Source organism: Rhinopithecus roxellana, chromosome 19 (genome assembly GCF_007565055.1).
Source record: "Rhinopithecus roxellana isolate Shanxi Qingling chromosome 19, ASM756505v1, whole genome shotgun sequence".
Classification (NCBI taxonomy): domain Eukaryota; kingdom Metazoa; phylum Chordata; class Mammalia; order Primates; family Cercopithecidae; genus Rhinopithecus; species Rhinopithecus roxellana.
Genome location: NC_044567.1, coordinates 45,684,022 through 45,704,426, shown reverse-complemented (window position 1 = coordinate 45,704,426; position 20,405 = coordinate 45,684,022). Strand labels below are relative to the sequence as shown.

General features: G+C 47.4%; 1 protein-coding gene across 1 annotated transcript; it reads left to right on the top strand.

Annotated features, from left to right (window-relative positions):
• The first annotated feature begins 248 nt into the window (after positions 1–248).
• Positions 249–20,388, top strand: ZFP3 (ZFP3 zinc finger protein). Its single transcript, XM_030924056.1, has 3 exons — positions 249–576; positions 14,607–19,910; positions 20,248–20,388. The coding sequence occupies exon 2, from the start codon at positions 14,615–14,617 to the stop codon at positions 16,127–16,129; it is 1,515 nt and encodes a 504-aa protein (XP_030779916.1). The 5' UTR covers positions 249–576; positions 14,607–14,614; the 3' UTR covers positions 16,130–19,910; positions 20,248–20,388.
• The last annotated feature ends 17 nt before the right edge of the window (positions 20,389–20,405 follow it).

Sequence of the window (20,405 nt, the reverse complement as noted above, 5' to 3'; positions counted from 1 at the left end):
TCTGCATCCTGTGTTTATCAGACTCACGGAGTCTGTGGAAGGGAAGGACGGGGATAAGAACGACGCGGGTTGGGAGAGTTAAAAGGGTAGCGCAATCCGTCCCCGCGGAGAACGTGAAGCAGATTCCCGAGTTCTTCAGCACAGCGCAATAGCGTGGGGAGCGACACCAGGGCGCAGAGAGGCAGATCGCGGAGCGGAAGTTCATCCCCGGAGCCGTTCTAGGAAACCCGGAGGACTCAGTTCGTCAGTGATCCCGGGGCTGAAGTGGGCGTCGACGGGTGCACTTTGCTGTTCCAGGGAGCCGGCTTGTTTGGCGGCGGCGACGTGGAGCTAGGGCTAGGGCGAGAACCGGCAAAAAGCAAAGCCGGTAAAGGCAAGGGGGCGTTCGTACGCTCACCACCTGTTCCTCCAGCGGAGTGCAACGCGCGCCGATTGGCTGGAGTGCCGCCCGGGTACCGGAAGTGGCCGATGCCCGTCGCCAGTGACACCGGGACAACAGCTGCGGGCTCTGTGCGAGCGGCCCAGCAGCGCGGAGCCTGAGCGGAGTGAGCGAGCGCGGGGCGGTAGCGGCCTGCGGTGAGACCTCATTCCGTCGCGGCTGTAGGGGTAGGCGGGGGCAGGGCTCCCAACTCCCTAGAGAGCCGAGCGGAAACCCTACGTTTAGGCCCGTTCTGACTGGGGTTCGGTTTGTGACCTTGAAGTTTATGCCTCCCTCCATTGCCCCCGCCCCCAGGCCTTCATTTCCACCTGCACGCGGACAGGGTGGCGCCTGGACACCGCCAGGGACCGTCCCAGCTCTGGTTTGGTGCCTGTCAGCCGTGGGGGCGGGAGAAGCAGGACACTCCCTTATGTCCCGAGGTGGGGACCCGTGGGAGCTGTGGTTTTCTCAGACATTCCACCCCCAAGTAAACCGCTAGGACGAAATGGCGGGCAGTGTCACAAACTTAAGGCCCCAGTGGCAGATTGTGCCCTGTGCTGCTAGACAGGATATTGGATTATGAGGGGTGGTTGTGAAAAGGAGACAGGTTTGACCTGCAAAGATAGAGCCCTATTATGGGTACCAGAGGGAGAAGAGAGGAAAGGAGGATAACAGTGTCATAAATTAAATATCACCCAGATTGGGAGAAGGAACTTATTTTTACAGTTATTGACAGCAGCTATGTGTCAGACATTATCCTAGGCTCTTTAGATACAATGATGAATGAAATATCCAGTTAGCCATCAAGAGTATTGCAGAGGCTGGGTGCAGTGGCTCATGCCTGTAATCTCAGCATTTTGGGAGGCCTTGGCGGGAGGATCACTTCAGCCCAGGAGTTCAAGACCAGCCTGGGCAACATAGTGAGACACCATCTGTACAAAAAATAAAGAAATTAGTTGGGTGTGGTGGCGCATGCTTGTAGTCCCAGCTACTTGGGAGACTGATGTGGGAGGATTTTCTTGAGCCTAAGAAGTTGAAGCTGCAGTGAGTCTGGGCAATAGAGCCAAGACCCTGTCTCAGAAAAAAGGGAGGTATTGCAGATTCATTATATATACATAAGACAGTTACACAAGTTTACTTAACATTTACCAGGTATCTGAAATATGCTAGGTACCCAGAATACCAGGATGAATGGAACAGCATCCTTGCTTATGGTCTAGAGAAGCAAATAGGTATGAAAACTAATAATGCAGTGGGGTAGCTGCTACAAGGTGAAGGAGTAGCTGTCTGCCTTAGAGCATGGGGGTCAGGGAAGAAAATGGAGAGGGTCAGCCGGGTGTGATAGCTCATACCTGTAATCCCAGCACTTTGGGAGGCCAAAGTGGGCGGCTCACCTGAGGTCAGGAGTTTGAGACCAGCCTGGCGAACATGGTGAAACCCTGTCTGTACTAAAAATACAATAATTAGCCAAGCATGGTGGCGCACACCTGTAATCCCAGCTATGTGGGAGACTGAGCCAGGAGAGGCAGGAGAATCACTTGAACCTGGGAGGCGGAGGTTGCAGTAAGCCGAGATCACATTACTGCACTCCAGTCTAGATGAAGAAGTGATACTCCAGGCCGGGCTGCAGTGGCTCAAGCCTGTAATCCCAGCACTTTGGGAGGCCGAGACGGGCGGATCATGAGGTCAGGAGATTGAGACCATCCTGGCTAACACGGTGAAACCCCGTCTCTACTAAAAAAATACAAAAAAAAAACTAGCCGGGCATGGTGGTGGGTGCCTGTAGTCCCAGCTACTGGGGAGGCTGAGCCAGGAGAATGGCATGGATCCGGGAGGCGGAGCTTGCAGTGAGCCGAGATCCGGCCACTGCACTCCAGCCTGGGCGACAGAGCAAGACTCCGTCTCAAAAAAAAAAAAAAAACAAAAAAAAAACAAAAACGGAGGGAGTCTGTCCATGCCTCAGCCAAGGCTTGGAGATGCTTGTGAAGTGCATAAAGTAGGCAGTAGATTTTCAGGAAGCGGGAATAACTTGTTCTCAAAGGCAAAGAAGCTTTAAAGAATAGAAAATGTTGCCGGGCACGGTGACTCAAACCTGTAATCCCAGCACTTCGGGAGGCCGAGACGGGCGGATCACGAGGTCAGGAGATCGAGACCATCCTGGCTAACCCGGTGAAACCCCGTCTCTATTAAAAAATACAAAAAACTAGCCGGGCAAGGTGACGGGTGCCTGTAGTCCCAGCTACTCGGGAGGCTGAGGCGGGAGAATGGCATAAACCCGGGAGGCGGAGCTTGCAGTGAGCTGAGATCCGGCCACTGCACTCCAGCCCGGGCGACAGAGCGAGACTCCGTCTCAAGAAAAAAAAAAGAAAATGTTTAGGCTGGGCACGGTGGCTCACGCCTGTAATCACAGCACTTTGGGAGGCCAAGGCGGGCAGATCACGAGGTCAGGAGATCGAGACCATCCTGGCTAATATGGTGAGACCCTATCTCTACTAAAAATACAAAAAAAATTAGCCGGGCATGGTGGCACAGGCCTATAGTCCCAACTACTATGGAGGCTGAGGCAGGAGAATGGTGTGAACCTGGGAGGCTGAGCTTGCAGTGAGCCGAGGTCACGCCACTGCACTCCAGCCTGGGCGACAGAGAGAGACTCCATCTCAAAAAAAAAAAAGATCGGGAGGCTGAGGCAGGAGAATGGCGTAAACCCGGGAGGCGGCGCTTCCAGTGAGCGGAGATCCGGCCACTGCACTCCAGCCTGGGCGACAGAGCGAGACTCCATCTCAAAAAAAAAAAAAAAAAAAAAAAAAAAGAAAATGTTTAAACTGCAGGACACTGAGCATGACTGCACCTTCCAGCAGTTAATGGAGGGTGTGGGACAGGAGATGAGAAAGGGAAATGGGCTTTCTTCGGGGGCACATTATGAGCCATGGGAAGGAGTTTTTTTTTTTTTTTTTTTTTTTTTTTTTTGAGGCGGAGTCTCGCTCTGTCGCCCGGACTGGAGTGCGGTGGCCAGATCTCAGCTCACTGCAAGCTCCGCCTCCCGGGTTTACGCCATTCTCCTGCCTCAGCCTCCCGAGTAGCTGGGACTACAGGCGCCCGCCACCTCGCCCAGCTAGTTTTTGTATTTTTAGTAGAGACGGGGTTTCACCGTGTTAGCCAGGATGGTCTCGATCTCCTGACCTCGTGATTCGCCCGTCTCGGCCTCCCAAAGTGCTGGGATTACAGGCTTGAGCCACCGCGCCCGGCCGGGAAGGAGTTTTTATTCTGTAGGCTTTGGGGTGCAATAAACAGGAAGCAACATGATAACTATAGTACAGTGAAAGAGAGAAAAGGACCAATGAAATGCTGGCTCAGAGGACCAAGAGAGAACCTCTTTCCTGCAGATGTTAGCGAAGACTTTGAGAAGGAGGTGATCCTTGTACTAAATATGGAATATCTGGTAGGATCTGGCCTTTCAGAGATTAAGGAAAATCATTTGCATCAGTTAAGATGCTTTTGTCTGTAAGTAACACAACCCCACTCAAGCTGGCTTTAAAATTCGTAAGTATATAGGCTCTCATAATTGGAAGTCAAGAGGTATAGGCCGGGCGTGTTGGCTCATGCCTGTAATTCCAGCACTTTGGGAGGCTGAGGCAGGTGGATCACCTGAGGTCAGGAGCTCGAGACTAGCCTGGCCAACATGGTGAAACCCCGTTTCTACTAAAAATACAAAATTAGCCAGGCCTGGTGATGGATGCCTGTAATACCAGCTACTTGGGAGGCTGAGGCGGGAGAATCGCCTGAGCCTTGAAGGCGGAGGTTGCAGTGAGCCGAGATTGCCATTGCACTCCCGTGTGGGAAACAGAGCGAGGCTCTGTCTCAAAAGAAAAGAAAAAAAAAAGAGGTATAGGGGTTTCAGGACAGATTTAATCCTGGCAGCATCTCCCTTGTTTTTCTTTCTTCCTTTTTCTTTCTTTTTTTTTTTTTTATTGAGGCGGAGTCTCGCTCTGTCGCCCAGGCTGGAGTGCAGTGGCACGATCTCGGCTCACTGCAAGCTCCGCCTCCCGGGTTCACGCCATTCTCCTGCCTCAGCCTCCCGAGTAGCTGGGACTACAGGCGCCCGCCACCTCGCCCGTCTAATTTTTGTATTTTTAGTAGAGACGGGGTTTCACCGTGTTAGCCAGGATGGTCTTGATCTCCTGACCTCGTGATCCGCCTGCCTCAGCCTCCCAAAGTGCTGGGATTACAGGCGTGAGCCAGCGTGCCTGGCCAGTATCTCTCTTGTTTTCTTTAGCTGCCCTCATCCACAGATTGGTAGTGGGATGGCAGCAGCAGATACAGGCAATAATATATGGAAGTATTATCATATAGTTCTCTCAGGATGGCAGGAAACTATTCTCAGAAGCTCCCAGCAAACTTCCTCAAAATATTGACCCAGATGAAGGTGGATGTGCATTTCTGAACCAGGAATTCCCGAATCCTTGCTGTTTCTGAACCAGTGCCTTGCGAGAATTAGGGCATTTATTTGACTGGGTTAACTCAGTTGGAGTGTACTGCTGGAGCTCTTGGATGAGGTTAGATCTCTGGCAAGGAAAGCAAAGCCACTGCAAATATTTTTGCTCACATACCCTGTAAAATAATTTTGGAAGGTTTGTATCTCTTTATACACTTGCAAGTTGACATCCGAAACATTTCCATTTCTCATACATTTTAATGAGTTTCAAAGGATATTATTTTTGAGGTATTAAAAATTTTCAAAATAAAGCCTCATCCCAGCTTCCCAGATACCTTCCCTTGGTTACCTTTCCTTGGAGCACAAAGAAGGTGCTCGTCACATCCTTCACCGTCTCTGGAACCTTCTGTTAGCACCCCACTCCTCCGAGCCCCACTTCATTTCCATGCCTGTCTCACTCAGTCATCTCAGCTCTGTCCTGACTAACCTCCCTAGGCCTCACCTCCTCAGTCTTCCACCACACACCTCCCTGGATTCTCAGGCTGCCAAAACTGCCACTGAAAGAAGTCAGGAGAGCATGGTGATTGGCCCCTCTTCACTCTGATGCTCTCCAGTGTGCTTGTTTCATCAGGAGGTGGTGAGGGTTAATGTCTGTACGTTGCTTAGCACTTAGTGAGAGCTTATCATTACCCTCCACATCAAAATGTCAGTGCTGCCTTGCTCATATTCCCCCCTTCCATATTTATCCCACCCTTGTGCAAGCTACATTGAAATCCAAATGTTTTTTCTGTTTCTGTTCTTTGTTTGTTTATTTGAGACAGAGTTGCACTCTGTTGCTTGGGCTGGAGTGTGGTAGCTTGGGCTGGAATGTGGTTCTCCGCTCACTGCAAGCTCCGCCTCCCCAGGGTTAATGCCATTCTCCTGCCTCAGCCTCCCAAATAGCTGGGACTACAGGTGCCCGTCACCATGCCTGGCTAATTTTTTGTGTTTTTAGTAGAGACAGGGTTTTACCATGTTAGCCAGGATGGTCTCGATCTCCTGACCTCGTGATCCACCCGCCTCAGCCTCCCAAAGTACTGGGATTATATATCAGTAAATACATATTTTAAATTTTTTTTTTAAATTATAGGGGCTGGGCACGCCTATAATCCTGGCACTTTGAGAGACTAAGGTGGGCACATCACTTAAGCCCAGGAGTTTGAGACCAGACTGGCCAACATGGTGAAACCTGTCTCTAGAAAAATTACAAAAAAATTAGCTGGGCACGGTGATGCATGCCTGTAGTCCCAGGTTACCTGGGTGGCTGAGGTGGGAGGATTACCTGAGGCTGGGAGGTCAAGGCTGCAGTGAGCTGTGATTGCACCACTGCACTCCAGCCTGGGTGATAGAATAAGAGACCCTATCTCAAAAAATAAAGTAAAATTTTTGCGGGAGCAAAGATTGGGACTTGTATTGCAAAAGGTCCAACAAACGCAACAAATTATCTCTGTATGGCACGCTAGAGGATTTTCCACCACAGAGTGATGCACCATGGTAACCTTAAGTAGACAAAATTTTTAAAATATGTAATCAGGTTGTCAGTCAGCTGACAGATTATGCTGTAATGTTTTACTACAAATCACCGTGTGGCTTTTTGGCAGATAAGTTCAAAAAGTTGTGATATTGCTATCATAAGAGATTGCTGTAAATGTAGATTTATGCAGTTTGGGCAAAATCAGGTCCAGTTACAGTAACTAGAGTCAGTTTGATAAGCATAACAGAAAGGTGGTTTTTAACTGAGAAAAGGTAAGCAGTCAGTTGTATTCTTTTTTTTTTTTTTTTTTGAGACGGAGTCTCGCTCTGTCGCCCAGGCTGGAGTGCAGTGGCGTGATCTCAGCTCACTGCAAGCTCCGCCTCCCGGGTTCACGCCATTCTCCTGCCTCAGCCTCCCGAGTAGCTGGAACTACAGGCGCCCGCCACCTCGCCCGGCTAATTTTTTGTATTTTTAGTAGAGACGGGGTTTCACCGTGTGAGCCAGGATGGCCTTGATCTCCTGACCTTGTGATCCACCCGCCTCGGCCTCCCAAAGTGCTGGGATTACAGGCGTGAGCCACCGCGCCCAGCGTCAGTTGTATTCTATCTGCCCTGTCTGCTCTCAGGTTTAGGGGAGGGCAGGGGCAATCTAGATTGAGAAGAGGAAAAAAGTCCAAGCAGGAACTGGCAATGTATCATAATTCTGCTGCTTGACCCCTGTGTTGATCTGTCTGTAGGCCAGATTTTGGGGAGAGATGGATACACCACATTAAGAGTAGGATAACTCCAGTCATTAAGACTTTGTAGGCCAGGCGCAGTGGCTCACGCTTGTAATCCCAGCACTTTGGGAGGCCGAGGTGGGTGGATCACCTGAGGTCAGGAGTTCCAGACCAGCCTGACTGACATGGAGAAACCCTGTCTCTTCTAAAAATACAAAATTAGCCGGGCAGGGTGGTGCATGCCTGTAATCCCAGCTACTTGAGAGGCTGAAGCACGAGAATTACTTGAACCCGGGAGGTGGAGGTTGCAGTGAGCCGAGATTACACCACTGCACTCCAGTTGGGGAACAAGAGCGAAACTCCATCTCAAAAAAAAAAAAAAAGACTTTGTAACAGTGGTTTTCAAACCTGGCTGGGCATCAGAATCACCTAGGGCACTTGTTTAAAATAGAGATCTCTTGGCCCCACTAGAGATTCTGATTCTGAGACATCTGAGACGGGACCTGGAAATTAGTGTTTTTAACAGATTTCTCAGTGGATTCTTATGCAGCTAGCCTAGTTCCAAACCAAGAACCATTGTTTAAGAGACATTCATCTAACAAGATCTTCCTGCCACAATTTCAGGGCTACTAAGCAATTTTCAGGGTTTTATGTGGATTTCCATGTAGATTTTCCCTTCCCTTCCCTTCCCTTCCTTTTCCTTTTCCTTTTCCTTTCCTTTTCCTTTCCTTTCCTTTCCTTTCCTTTCTTTTTTCTTTTCAGATGGAGTCCGGCTCTGTCGCCCAGGCTGGAGTACAATGGCGCGATCTCAGCTCACTGCATACTCCACCTCCCAGGTTCAAGCGATTCTCCTGCCTCACCCTCCCGAGTAGCTGGGATTATAGGCACTCACCATCATGCCCAGCCAATTTTTGTATTTTTGTAGAGATGAGGTTTCACCATGTTGGCCAGGCTGGTCTTGAACTCCTGACCTCAAGTGACCTGCCTGCCTCAGCCTCCTGAAGTGCTGGGATTACAGGCGTGAGCTACCATGCCCAGCTCATGTAGATTCTCATCTAGGTAATATGGTCCTTTAGAAATTTTATTTCTTGGCCAGGCGCGGTGGCTCAAGCCTGTAATCCCAGCACTTTGGGAGGCCGAGACGGGCAGATCACGAGGTCAGGAGATCGAGACCATCCTGGCTAACACGGTGAAACCCCGTCTCTACTAAAAAATACAAAAAAAAAAAAAACTAGCGGGGCGTGGTGGTGGGCGCCTGTAGTCCCAGCTACTCGGGAGGCTGAGGCAGGAGAATGGTGTAAACCCGGGGGGCGGAGTTTGCAGTGAGCTGAGATCCGGCCACTGCACTCCAGCCTGGGCGACAGAGCGAGACTCCGTCTCAAAAAAAAAAAAAAAAAAAAAAAAAAAAAGGCAGTATTTAACAAATGACATTGATATTGTGTTGCTGGCAGAATGCAAAGTAAAATAATGATCACAGCAGGTAAGATTTAGTTGGGGAAGGCTTTCTGTGTGTGTGTTTTTTTTTTTTTTTTGAGACGGAGTCTCGCTCTGTCGCCCAGGCTGGAGCACAGTGGCCGGATCTCAGCTCGCTGCAAGCTCCGCCTCCCGGGTTTACGCCATTCTCCTGCCTCAGCCTCCCGAGTAGCTGGGACTACAGGTGCCCGCCAACTCGCCGGGCTAGTTTTTTGTATTTTTTAGTAGAGACGGGGTTTCGCCGTGTTAGCCAGGATGGTCTCGATCTCCTGACCTCGCGATCCACCTGTCTCGGCCTCCCAAAGTGCTGGGATTACAGGCTTGACCCACCGCACCCGGTCGACTTTCTGTGTTTTTTTGAGACCGAGTCTTGCTCTGTTGCCCAGGCTGGAGTACAGTGGAGTGATCTTGGCTCACTACAACCTGTGCCTCCTGGGCTCAAGTGATTCTCCTGCCTCACCCTCCCCAGTAGCTGGGACTACAGATGCACACCACCACGCCCGGCTAATTTTTGTGTGTGTATTTTTAGTAGAGACAGGGTTTCACCATGTTGGCCAGGCTGGTCTTGAACTCCTGACCTCAGGTGATCTGCCTGCCTCAGTCTCCCAAAGTGCTGGGATTACAGGCATGAGCCACCACGCCTGGCCAGGGGAGACTTTCTGAATTGCAGTTTTGTTTTGTTTTGTTTTGTTTTTTGAGATGGAGGCTCGCTGTGTCGCCCAAGCTGGAGTATAGTGGCACAATCTCGGCTCACTGCAAGCTCCATCTCCTGGGTTCACGCCATTCTCCTGCCTCAGCCTCCTGAGTAGCTGGGACTACAGGTGCCCACCACCACGCCCAGCTAATTTTTTTGTATTTTTAGTAGAGATGGAGTTTCACCGTGTTAGGCAGGATGGTCTGGATCTCCTGACCTCGTGATCCGCCCACCTCTGCCTCCCAAAGCGCTGGGATTATAGGCGTGAGCCACCACGCCCGGCCCTGAATTTGAGTTTTAAACTAAGTCCTGGTTACTTGACTGGGGATAAATATATACCTAAGAAACAGTGATTTTCCATTTATTGTGGTACACATGTCAGCTCTATGAATGCTGATTTTGTAAAGAACTAGATGATGGAAAAGAAGCAACTATAGGAGGCATGAGGATGAAAAGGAAAGACCAGAGAGGGGGTTGGAAACAGATGGAGACTGAAATGGCAGCTTGTGGAACTTGCTCTTGGGTAGGGATGACAGAGAATGTATTTAAGACAGTACTTCCCAACTCAGATGGTACCATGGAGGAAGAAGACAGCTAAATTCTCGACAGTAGATTCTTTTTTTTTTTTTTTTGAGACGGAGTCTGGCTCTGTCGCCCAGGCTGGAGTGCAGTGGCCGGATCTCAGCTCACTGCAAGCTCCGCCTCCCGGGTTTACGCCATTCTCCTGCCTCAGCCTCCCGAGTAGCTGGGACTACAGGCGCCCGCCACCTCGCCCGGCTAGTTTTTTTGTATTATTAGTAGAGACGGGGTTTCACCGTGTTAGCCCGGATGGTCTTGATCTCCTGACCTCGTGATCCGCCCGTCTCGGCCTCCCAAAGTGCTGGGATTACAGGCTTGAGCCACCGCGCCTGGCTGACAGTGGATTCTTACAATGGTATAGATATACATTACCTGTCGTTTTCAAAGAGTTCAACAAAAAGGAGAAGTACAGTTTTAAGGTGCCCTCTCTTACTTCATGGGAAAATGAGAGAAGATGCTGCGATGGGGAAAGTTGAAGAAAGTTGCATTTCATTTTTGGGTGCAGCACAAAGAGCTTCTAAGACTTCAGGATTCCAGTAGATCAGGTTCCTTCCAGGTGTCTGGGGAGGGGACATTGCCAGGGCTTCCCTGATGAGTGACTGGAGGTGCCTGAGCCAGATGGTGTTAGTAACCAACATCCTGTGGATAACGGAGGCTGGGCAGAGAGAAGGGGAGTCCAAAGTCACCCCCAAATCTCTACCTTTCCCCTTCCCTTACCACATGACTGCAGCCTCCTCTGCTGCTCAGAGTCTTTTTTCTTCAGTGATCTCATCCTTTCTTCACTCTTAACCCCTGTCTTTCTGCTGGAACTATTCCTTCTAATGTAAACATGTCCGTATCTCATCAGAGAAAAGCCATTCTCTATAACACTATCTTGGTCTTCTCCTTTCATCCACTTTTTTTTTTTTTTTTTTTTTTGAGACGGAGTCTCGCTCTGTCGCCCAGGCTGGAGTGCAGTGGCCGGATCTCAGCTCACTGCAAGCTCTGCCTCCCGGGTTCACTGCCATTCTCCTGCCTCAGCCTCCCGAGTAGCTGGGACTACAGGCGCCCGCCACCTCGACCAGCTAGTTTTTTGTATTTTTTAGTAGAGACGGGGGTTTCACCGTGTTAGCCAGGATGGTCTCGATCTCCTGACCTTGTGATCCACCCGTCTCGGCCTCCCAAAGTGCTGGGATTACAGGCTTGAGCCACCGCACCCGGCCACTTTTTTTTTTTTTTTTTTTTAAAGCAGCAGCAAATTCATTATTCAGTCCACTACCAGCTGATTTTTGCTTCTGTCATTCCCCTGAATCTGTGCTCACAGTTCATATATGATTCTCTATTGTCTCAGTAGACATTTTCTTTTTTTTCTTTTTTTTTGAGACGGAATCTCGCTCTGTCGCCCAGGCTGGAGTGCAGTGGCGTGATCTCGGCTCACTGCAAGCTCCGCCTCCCAGGTTCCCGCCATTCCTCTGCCTCAGCCTCCCGAGTAGCTGGGACTACAGGCGCCCGCCACCTCGCCCGGCTAGTTTTTTTGTATTTTTAGTAGAGACAGGGTTTCACCGTGTTCGCCAGGATGGTCTCAATCTCCTGACCTCATGATCCGCCCATCTCGGCCTCCCAAAGTGCTGGGATTACAGGCTTGAGCCACAGCACCCGGCCGATTTTTTTTTTTTTTTTTTGAGTCGGAGTCTCGCTCTGTTGCCCAGGCTGGAGTGCAGTGGTGCGATCTCCGCTCACTGCAAGCTCGGCCACCTCCCGGGTTTACGCCATTCTCCTGCCTCAGTCTCCCTAGAAGCTGTGACAACAGGCACCCGCCACCATGCCTGGCTAATTTTTTTTTGTATTTTCAGTAGAGACGGGGTTTTACCGTGTTCACCAGGATGGTCTTGATCTCCTGACCTCGTGATCCACCCGCCTCGGCCTCCCAAAGTGCTGGGATTACAGGCGTGAGCCACCGCACCCGGCATAACTCCTTGGTTAAAAAAAACCATCCCATAGTTGTGCATTGTCTGAAGGATGAAGTTCCATACATGCCCACACCCCCTTGAGAATCACCTTCCACAATGAACACTCTCACTGACGGGAGGATTGTATTCCTCAGATTTGCTGTAGTGCACAAATATTCTGCCCTAAGCAAAGGCCACTTGAATATTAGTTCCAGGTTGTTTACCATCTGAACAAAGGTGAGGCTTATTCTCCTGGCATTTGGACCCCTTGTCTGTGGTGGGGACAGCTAAATCCCCAGGACAATTTTATTAGGAATAGGTTTGGCCTCGTATAATAACAAAACCCCCCCAATATCTTAAGCAAGGCAAAAGCTTATTTCTCTCTTGGATAAATGAAGTCCAGAGGCTGGCATTCCAGGAATGGTGTGGCAGTGCCATGGAGTCATCAGGGACCCAGGTTCCTTCCAGCTGTGATCCCCAGTCCTAGGGTATACCAGTATACTCATGGTCTAGGATGGTGTCCAGCTATCACATCATGCTCTGGGAACAGCATGGAAAGCAAGCTGGAATAAATGTATCCCCTCATCCTTTAGATTTCCTAGTAGTCCCATGTGGTTTCATTTGCATCTCACTGTCTCATTGGGTAGAATATGATCATGTGGCCAATCCCAACTGCAAAAATTAAAAAGCTGGGGAATGTGTTTTTATTGCTAGGGTAATTGCCACACTACATAAATTTATTATTCGGTTATAAGGCAGTGGGGAATAAGAGATATTGGGGTAGGCAACTAAACATTTTTGCCACAACTAAAAATCTTTATAAAAATTTTTAAAATATACTCCCCCTGCCCCCCACCGCCACCCAAGAAACAAGGTGTCTTGTTCTGTTGCCCAGGCTGGAGTGCAGTGGCACGATCACGGCTCATTGCAGCCTTGACCTCCTGGGCTCAACTGACCCTCCTACCTCAGCCTCCCCAGTAGCTGAGACTACAGACACATGCCTCTGCCCCTGGCCAATTTTTTTTTTTTTTTTTTTTGAGACAGAGTCTCGCTCTGTCGCCCAGGCTGGAGTGCAGTGGCGCCATCTCGGCTCCCTACAAGCTCCGTCTCCCGGGTTCACGCCATTCTCCTGCCTCAGCCTCCCAAGTAGCTGGGACCACGGGTGCCTGCCACCACGCCTGGCTAATTTTTTTGTATTTTCAGTAGAGATGGGGTTTCACCATGTTAGCTAGGATGGTCTCGATCTCCTGACCTTGTGATCTGCCCGCCTCGGCCTCCCAAAGTGCTGGGATTACAGGTGTGAGCCACTGCGCCTGGCCGAAAAATGTACTCTTTAAGATTTATGAAGGTATTAAGAAAATACTATAAGAGAGCTGATTACAAAATTAATATGTAATGATCAACAGCATTGGTATATATAAAAGTAATAGCCAGTTACAAAATGTAAGAAAAACTCACTAAAGGAAAAGAGGTACAGAGACATGATGAACATAAAAACAACATCAGAATAAGTTTGGACTATAAATTTATACTAACGTTTACTTGGGAAGATATGAGAATAGACAGGAAAGGTGTGAAAAAGAAAACTGAGAGAGAACTTTCTCTAGCATATATTAAAAATGTTAATAAAGCTAACAGGCTGAACTGTTTGATATTAGAGAAGACACAGATCAGTGGAACTGAATAGAATCTGGAAGTTGGCCCAAATATAGATGGATATTCAGACTATGGCGTAGGTGGCATTTTAAATCAGTAGGGGAGAGAATTATTCAATAAATGGTATTGACACAATTCACTAGCCATCTGGAGAAGATTAAAGCCAGTGGCTCCGAATGTCAGGGAGTCAAAGGTGGTGCTTCTGTGCTAGTTTCATTTAAGACACATTCACCTTTTGAAGGGGTAAGCCCCGTATATCCCCTCTCCTGCTCTACACAGCTGATGAGTATCAGAGAACAGGACTAAGAATAGTCGTCTTGTTACTTGTTTTGCCGTTACTTCCCCACACACCCAAAAGTTATTTCTATTAACTTGTCCTTTTTTTTTGAGACAGGGTCTGACTCTGTCACACAGGCTGGAATGCAGTGGTGCAGTCTCGACTCACTGCAACCTCTGCCTCCCTGGTTCAAGTGATTGTCCTGCCTCAGCCCCCCAAGAAGCTGGGAATACAGGTGCCCGCCACTGTGCCCAGCTAATTTTTGTATTTTTAGTAGACACGGTTTCACCATGTTGTCCAGGTTGGTTTTGAACTCCTGAGCTCAAGTGATCCGCCCGCCTCGGCCTCCCAAAGTGCTGGGATTACAGGCTGTGAACCACCACGTCATTTCTGTCCCTTCTTTCAGCATTTATCATATACCTATCTATTAATATGGCCACCATTTTCCCTAGATGTTTTCTTTATCACCTTCAGGTTCTATCCCAACTCACCATTAATATTATGGAACATTTTTTAAATCAGCATCTCCTTACCATCCATTTCCTACTTCTCTCTTGAAATCTCTTCTCACTCCTGTTAGTCAGCATCCACTGTTTAGCATGTCCACCATAATCCTAAATCTTTACTTTCTTTTTGGCAGTGTGCTGTCATGTCACCAGATACCAAGACTGTTTTGTTGTTCTGAGACAGGGTCTTGCTTTGTCACTCAGGCTGAAGTGCAGTGGTGCGTTTCAGCTCACTGCAGCCTTGACCTCCCCAGGCTCAAGCAATCCCCCTGCCTCAGCTGCTGCCCTCTTCCCCTTACCAAGAGTGTTTTTGAGTGCTATGAGAACTACATCAAAGCTCTGTTGTCCTACAGTGTTAGCTTCATTTAACTATGATACGGTCCCTTCACATACTTACCCTTTCTCATTTCAGATTGTGAGATGGGGACTGAGAACAAGGAGGTGATTCCCAAGGAAGAAATTTCTGAAGAATCTGAGCCACATGGGTCAATATTAGAAAAATTTCCAAAACTGGTTTACCAAGGTCATGAGTTTGGAGCAGGATGTGAAGAAGACAGGTTGGAGGGACATTCGAGAAAGGAGTCCATGGAAGAGGTTCTAGAGCAGATATCTCCTCAGGAGAGAGACTTTCCATCAGGGTTGATGATCTTTAAGAAATCACCCTCAAGTGAGAAAGACCAGGAGAATAATGAGAGTGAGAGAGGCTGCAGTCCCAGCGCAAATCTGGTTACACATCAGGGAGCTACTACAACAGACGGAGTGAGCGCATTTGCTACCTCTGGCCAAAACTTCATAGAGATTTTAGAATCTCACAAAACACAGAGAAGTTCTGTGGGAGAAAAGCCTCACACGTGTAAAGAATGTGGGAAAGCCTTTAATCAGAACTCACATCTCATCCAGCATATGAGAGTTCACAGTGGAGAAAAACCCTTTGAATGCCAAGAATGTGGAAAGACATTCGGAACTAATTCAAGCCTTCGACGGCACCTGAGAATTCATGCTGGAGAAAAACCCTTTGCTTGTAATGAATGTGGAAAGGCCTTCATTCAGAGTTCACATCTTATCCACCATCATAGAATTCATACTGGAGAGAGGCCCTATAAATGTGAAGAATGTGGTAAAGCCTTCAGTCAAAATTCAGCCCTTATTCTACACCAGAGAATCCATACTGGAGAGAAACCGTATGAATGTAATGAATGTGGGAAGACCTTTAGGGTTAGTTCACAGCTTATTCAGCATCAGAGAATTCATACTGAAGAAAGATACCATGAATGCAACGAGTGTGGCAAAGCCTTCAAGCATAGCTCAGGCCTTATCAGACACCAGAAAATTCATACTGGAGAAAAACCGTATCTGTGTAATGAATGTGGGAAGGGCTTTGGTCAGAGTTCAGAGCTTATCCGGCATCAGAGAATTCATACAGGGGACAAACCCTATGAATGTAATGAATGTGGGAAAACTTTTGGCCAGAACTCAGAGATTATTAGACATATTAGAATTCATACTGGTGAGAAGCCCTATGTATGTAAGGAATGTGGCAAGGCCTTCAGGGGAAACTCAGAACTTCTTAGACACGAGAGAATTCACACTGGAGAGAAACCCTATGAATGCTTTGAGTGTGGCAAGGCTTTCAGGCGGACCTCTCACCTGATTGTCCACCAGAGAATTCATACTGGAGAGAAACCCCATCAGTGTAATGAGTGTGCAAGAACCTTTTGGGATAATTCTGAGCTGCTTCTCCACCAGAAAATTCATATTGGAGAGAAACCTTATGAATGTAGTGAGTGTGAGAAAACATTTAGCCAGCATTCCCAACTTATCATACATCAGAGAATTCACACTGGAGAGAAGCCTTATGAGTGCCAAGAATGTCAGAAGACTTTCAGTCGGAGCTCTCACCTCCTCCGACATCAAAGTGTTCACTGTATGGAGTAATCTGCAAAATAGGAAAGTTTTTAGGGAAAAAGCTAAACTCCAATGTATTCATTTGTTTATAATATGTGTCCCAAGTATTCAAATCAAATGAATGGACAGAACCTCTGTCCTCCCACTGATCTTAAACAGTGGGTTGAAGAAGATGAGGCACTTTTTTTTTTTTTTAAAGTGTTGGGGTGTTGCTCTTTTGCCCAGGATGGGATGCAGTGGCACAGTCATAACTGACTGCTTCCTTGAACTGCTGGGCTCGAGCAGTCCTCCTGCCTCAGCCTTCCAAGTAGCTAGGACTGCAGGTGCTAATGAGGCACTTTTATGAATTATTCATTGAGAGGTTTCAATGTACTGAGTTAAATCAGAAAAGCTATTTCAGGCCTTAATTTCCCCTCTGTCCAGTCTTCCTTTCCCTTCTCCTCCCCCAGTGGATCACATAACAAACATTAAGGGTCTGTACCAGCCATCTTTCCTAAATTACTCTTCAGCAAAATTGTGGGAACAGGATTCCACCACCTCCTAAGAATGACAGAGTTGACTCACTGAATGTTACCCCCTGAAATACTAGAAAGTCATAACTTAGAAGACACACCTCATTCTCCTGTCCACTGTTTAGCATTGGAATAATTTAGTGAGTTTTTATTAGCTTCAAAGTCTTCCAGCCCTGCTATCGAGTTACTTTAGAAGATGGCAGCATTAATGAAGAAGCAGGGTCATTTCATAAGTCTGTTAGGCTTCCTTATTCATCTGAAGGGGCTGCCATGATGGAGGAACTGCCAGGCAATTTACAACAGGGTTATAAGTGAAGGCCTTAGCATCCAGAGGGGACGATTAGGCAACAACAGGGGATAAACAGTTGAGGTCACACTACTTGGCATGGGCAGAAGCAGCTATTCAGGAGCTGTCCACGCTTCAGGGGTTCTCAGACTGACTGCTCCTAAGAATTCTGCTGCATACCTTTTTGGCCCCATCTCCTGCCACTGCTGACAGATACTGTGACGGGAAGTAGCAGAGGGGACTGTGGCTTCGCCTCCTCCAGGCACCTGGCTCCAGTGGTGAGCCGGTTCACTTGATGACAATCCAGGGTCTGGCCTTGCCAGAGCACTTCAGTTCTCATTACCTGGACCCCACTGGAGGCCCTGGCTAAGACAGGATGTGGCAGCCTCTTGGTTTTCCCCCTTGGCCTTGAAGTTCTTTTTTCTTGAATAACTTTTAAAAAACAGAGATAAGGTCTTGCTGTGTTGCCCAGGCTGGTCTTGAACGCCTGGGCTCCAGTGATCTTTTTGCCTACACTTCCCAAAGTATTGAGATTACAGGTGTGAGCTACCATGCCCAGACTTGAAATTCTTTCTTCACCATCGCTGCATGTTTTTTGTGTTCTATATTTATTTCTTCTTTAAGGAAACAGCCTCCATTTTTCATGTGTCCATGTTTCTGAGGTAGTGGGTGTTAGTGGGAATTGCACTAATGGGGGTCCAGCAGGCCTGGGGTCTGGTCTTAGTGCTAGACCTTGAATAAGGCACTTCACCTGCTGGTCTCCAATTTTCTCATCTGTAAAATGGAAGAGTTGAACTAAATGATCGCTAAAGTTTCAGCCAGCCCAGTAATTCCTTAATTCTTAAAAAATTTAACTTTAAATATCTTTATTGTTCTTTAACCTCATCTTTGTTACACTAGTATTAGTCACTAATATTTATTGAGTGTTTACTACCTGACAGGCACAGTGCCAGTTTACATTTTAATTTTCACATCATTTCTATGATGGGTACTCATTTTTTTAAAGCTTTATGAAGGTATAATTTACATACTATAAAATGCACCTGTTTTAAGTGTTCAGTTGAATGATTTTTAATTTATATAGTGGTGCAACCATCAATGATGTGGGTATTCTTACCCCAATTTAAAAGATAAGGAGGGGCGGAAGGGGCAGTGTTAAGTAATTGACCCATGATTACACAGCTAGTAAGAGCGAGAGCCAAGACTCCAAACCTGGTTGATGATCTTAACCACAGTGCTGTGCTGCAGAAAAGCAGATTCATTACCGCCTTATCTGAAATCCTTTGCACATATTCTATTACTGATTTCTACGTAGATCTGAATATAATGAATTTAAATCATGTCCTTGGTAACAGAACTGATCACAGCCAAATACATTCACCAAATGGGTTTATTCTGTACTCTAATATAGGTGTCTTCCCAGGTTTATCTACTTGGCTTGAGAAAAGGGTTGTACAAATAGATGACTGCAGAGTTTTCACGTCCTTCAGATACCTCTGCCTCGAACAGTCACACTCTTGGTAAGGGAAGCTGTTTGATTTACTTCTTCCCTTTGGTTGATGACAAGTGAAGTGCGCCCTCTTCCTCCTGTTCTCATTGCTGGAGCACAGATTGAATTGTGCCCAGACCATATCTTTCCCACATGAAACCTGGATCTCACCTATCCCTTCCATGCCTGATTCCCACATTTGCATATTTCATTTCCACATTTACCTCTTGTCAGCCCTGACAGAGAATTCGGCACCCCTTCAGGCTTCTCCTAAACAATCTATTCACACAAACACCCCTGAGCAATCTGGACTTCACTGAAGATAGTGTGTAAGCAAAGGAGAAGAGCTCACACTGTGCATCCTATTAGATGTTTTGTTCTCAGAAGTACCTTATTGGCCAAACCACCAATGCAGGTTTTTCTCTTTGTCCTCCCCTCTCAAGGCCCAGTCACCTCAACTCCTTTTTGCGTACTAGATATACAATCCATCCCCTCACCTCCCCTGGCCCTGGCTCAATCCCATCACTGCTCAGCAAAATGTCCTCTAGTTCACCATTAATTCAATGGAACATTAGGAGGCAATTTAGTGACCTGTTGTACCTGAGCATGTTCTTAAGGGGGAAGTCTCACGTCTCACTCCCAGAAAAATCTACCGTATATAGAAATGTGTTCCCCACCCGCCTGCCCCTGCCCCCCCACCCCCACCCCAGAAGATTGCTGGTGAATGAAATTACCTGCATCTTGTTAGGTACACTATACACAAATCCTTAACCTCAATTCCCTGTCCTCTTCCACGTCTTACCCAGATATCTCAGGAAGATTTCTCTTCTCCTTCTGTTTGCCTCCCTCTTCGACTTACTTGGGAGTCAGCATCTGACCACAGTCATGACTGGTAATGATGATTTGTGCAAATACTATCAAGGAAAGGACATGAATTGTCTTAATTTTAGACCCATTAAAAAACCGCACAGGCCTCAATCTTAAAGTCCTACCTAAATACCCAGAAATACTCTTCAGAATTTTTGAAGCTATGCCCATGTACATTTTCTTCCTTCCCTAATTTTAATGGTATACTAACACCTTAGGTGAATAAAATTTCTTTACTATTTTATTGAGATAATGCCTTTGTCATGTTTATTATTCCAAATTGCATTATGTTTCACTGTGGTTTTTAATACGACTTTGGTTACCAGTTTTGTCCCCACCTTGTAAGTTTCACCTTACCGAAGTACCCCAACATGCTTGTTAGCTTCTGGTTTTGCATACAGTGTACATTCTGTGTCCTTGATCTTCTGCTTTGCTTGGTGAGATCCTTCATCTTAAATAACAGGACAAGTGTTATCTATTGTGTGTGTGTTGGTATACACGTTTTTCTTCGTGATTAGCAACTTAAGATATTCCGGACCATTTGTATGGCCTTTAACAAAAAATCACCTTATTACTGAAATTTCAGGGTGGCGGCGGGTGCTGCTGCTTGTTTACCATTCAGTTTTTACAAGTGTTGTGACTCCTGGCGAATGCCAGGTTCTTTTTTTTTTTTTTTTTTTTTTTTTTTTTTTTTTTTTTTTTGAGACGGAGTCTCGCTCTGTCGCCCAGGCTGGAGTGCAGTGGCCGGATCTCAGCTCACTGCAAGCTCCGCCTCCCGGGTTCCCGCCATTCTCCTGCCTCAGCCTCCCGAGTAGCTGGGACTACAGGCGCCCGCCATCTCGCCCGGCTAATTTTTTGTATTTTTTAAGTGGAGACGGGGTTTCACTGTGTTAGCCAGGATGGTCTCGACCTCCTGACCTTGTGATCCGCCCGCCTCGGCCTCCCAAAGTGCTGGGATTACAGGCTTGAGCCACCGCGCCCGGCCGGATGCCAGGTTCTTAATGCTGTTAAGTCATGAATCTTCTTTGAGAACCGGGAAAGCTCTGCCGGGAAAAATGTACATGCAGTTTCAGAGAATTCATGGACTTCCTGAAACTCATCCTCTGACCACTGTTTCCCAAATCAAACATTTTACCTTTAAAAAAAAAAAAA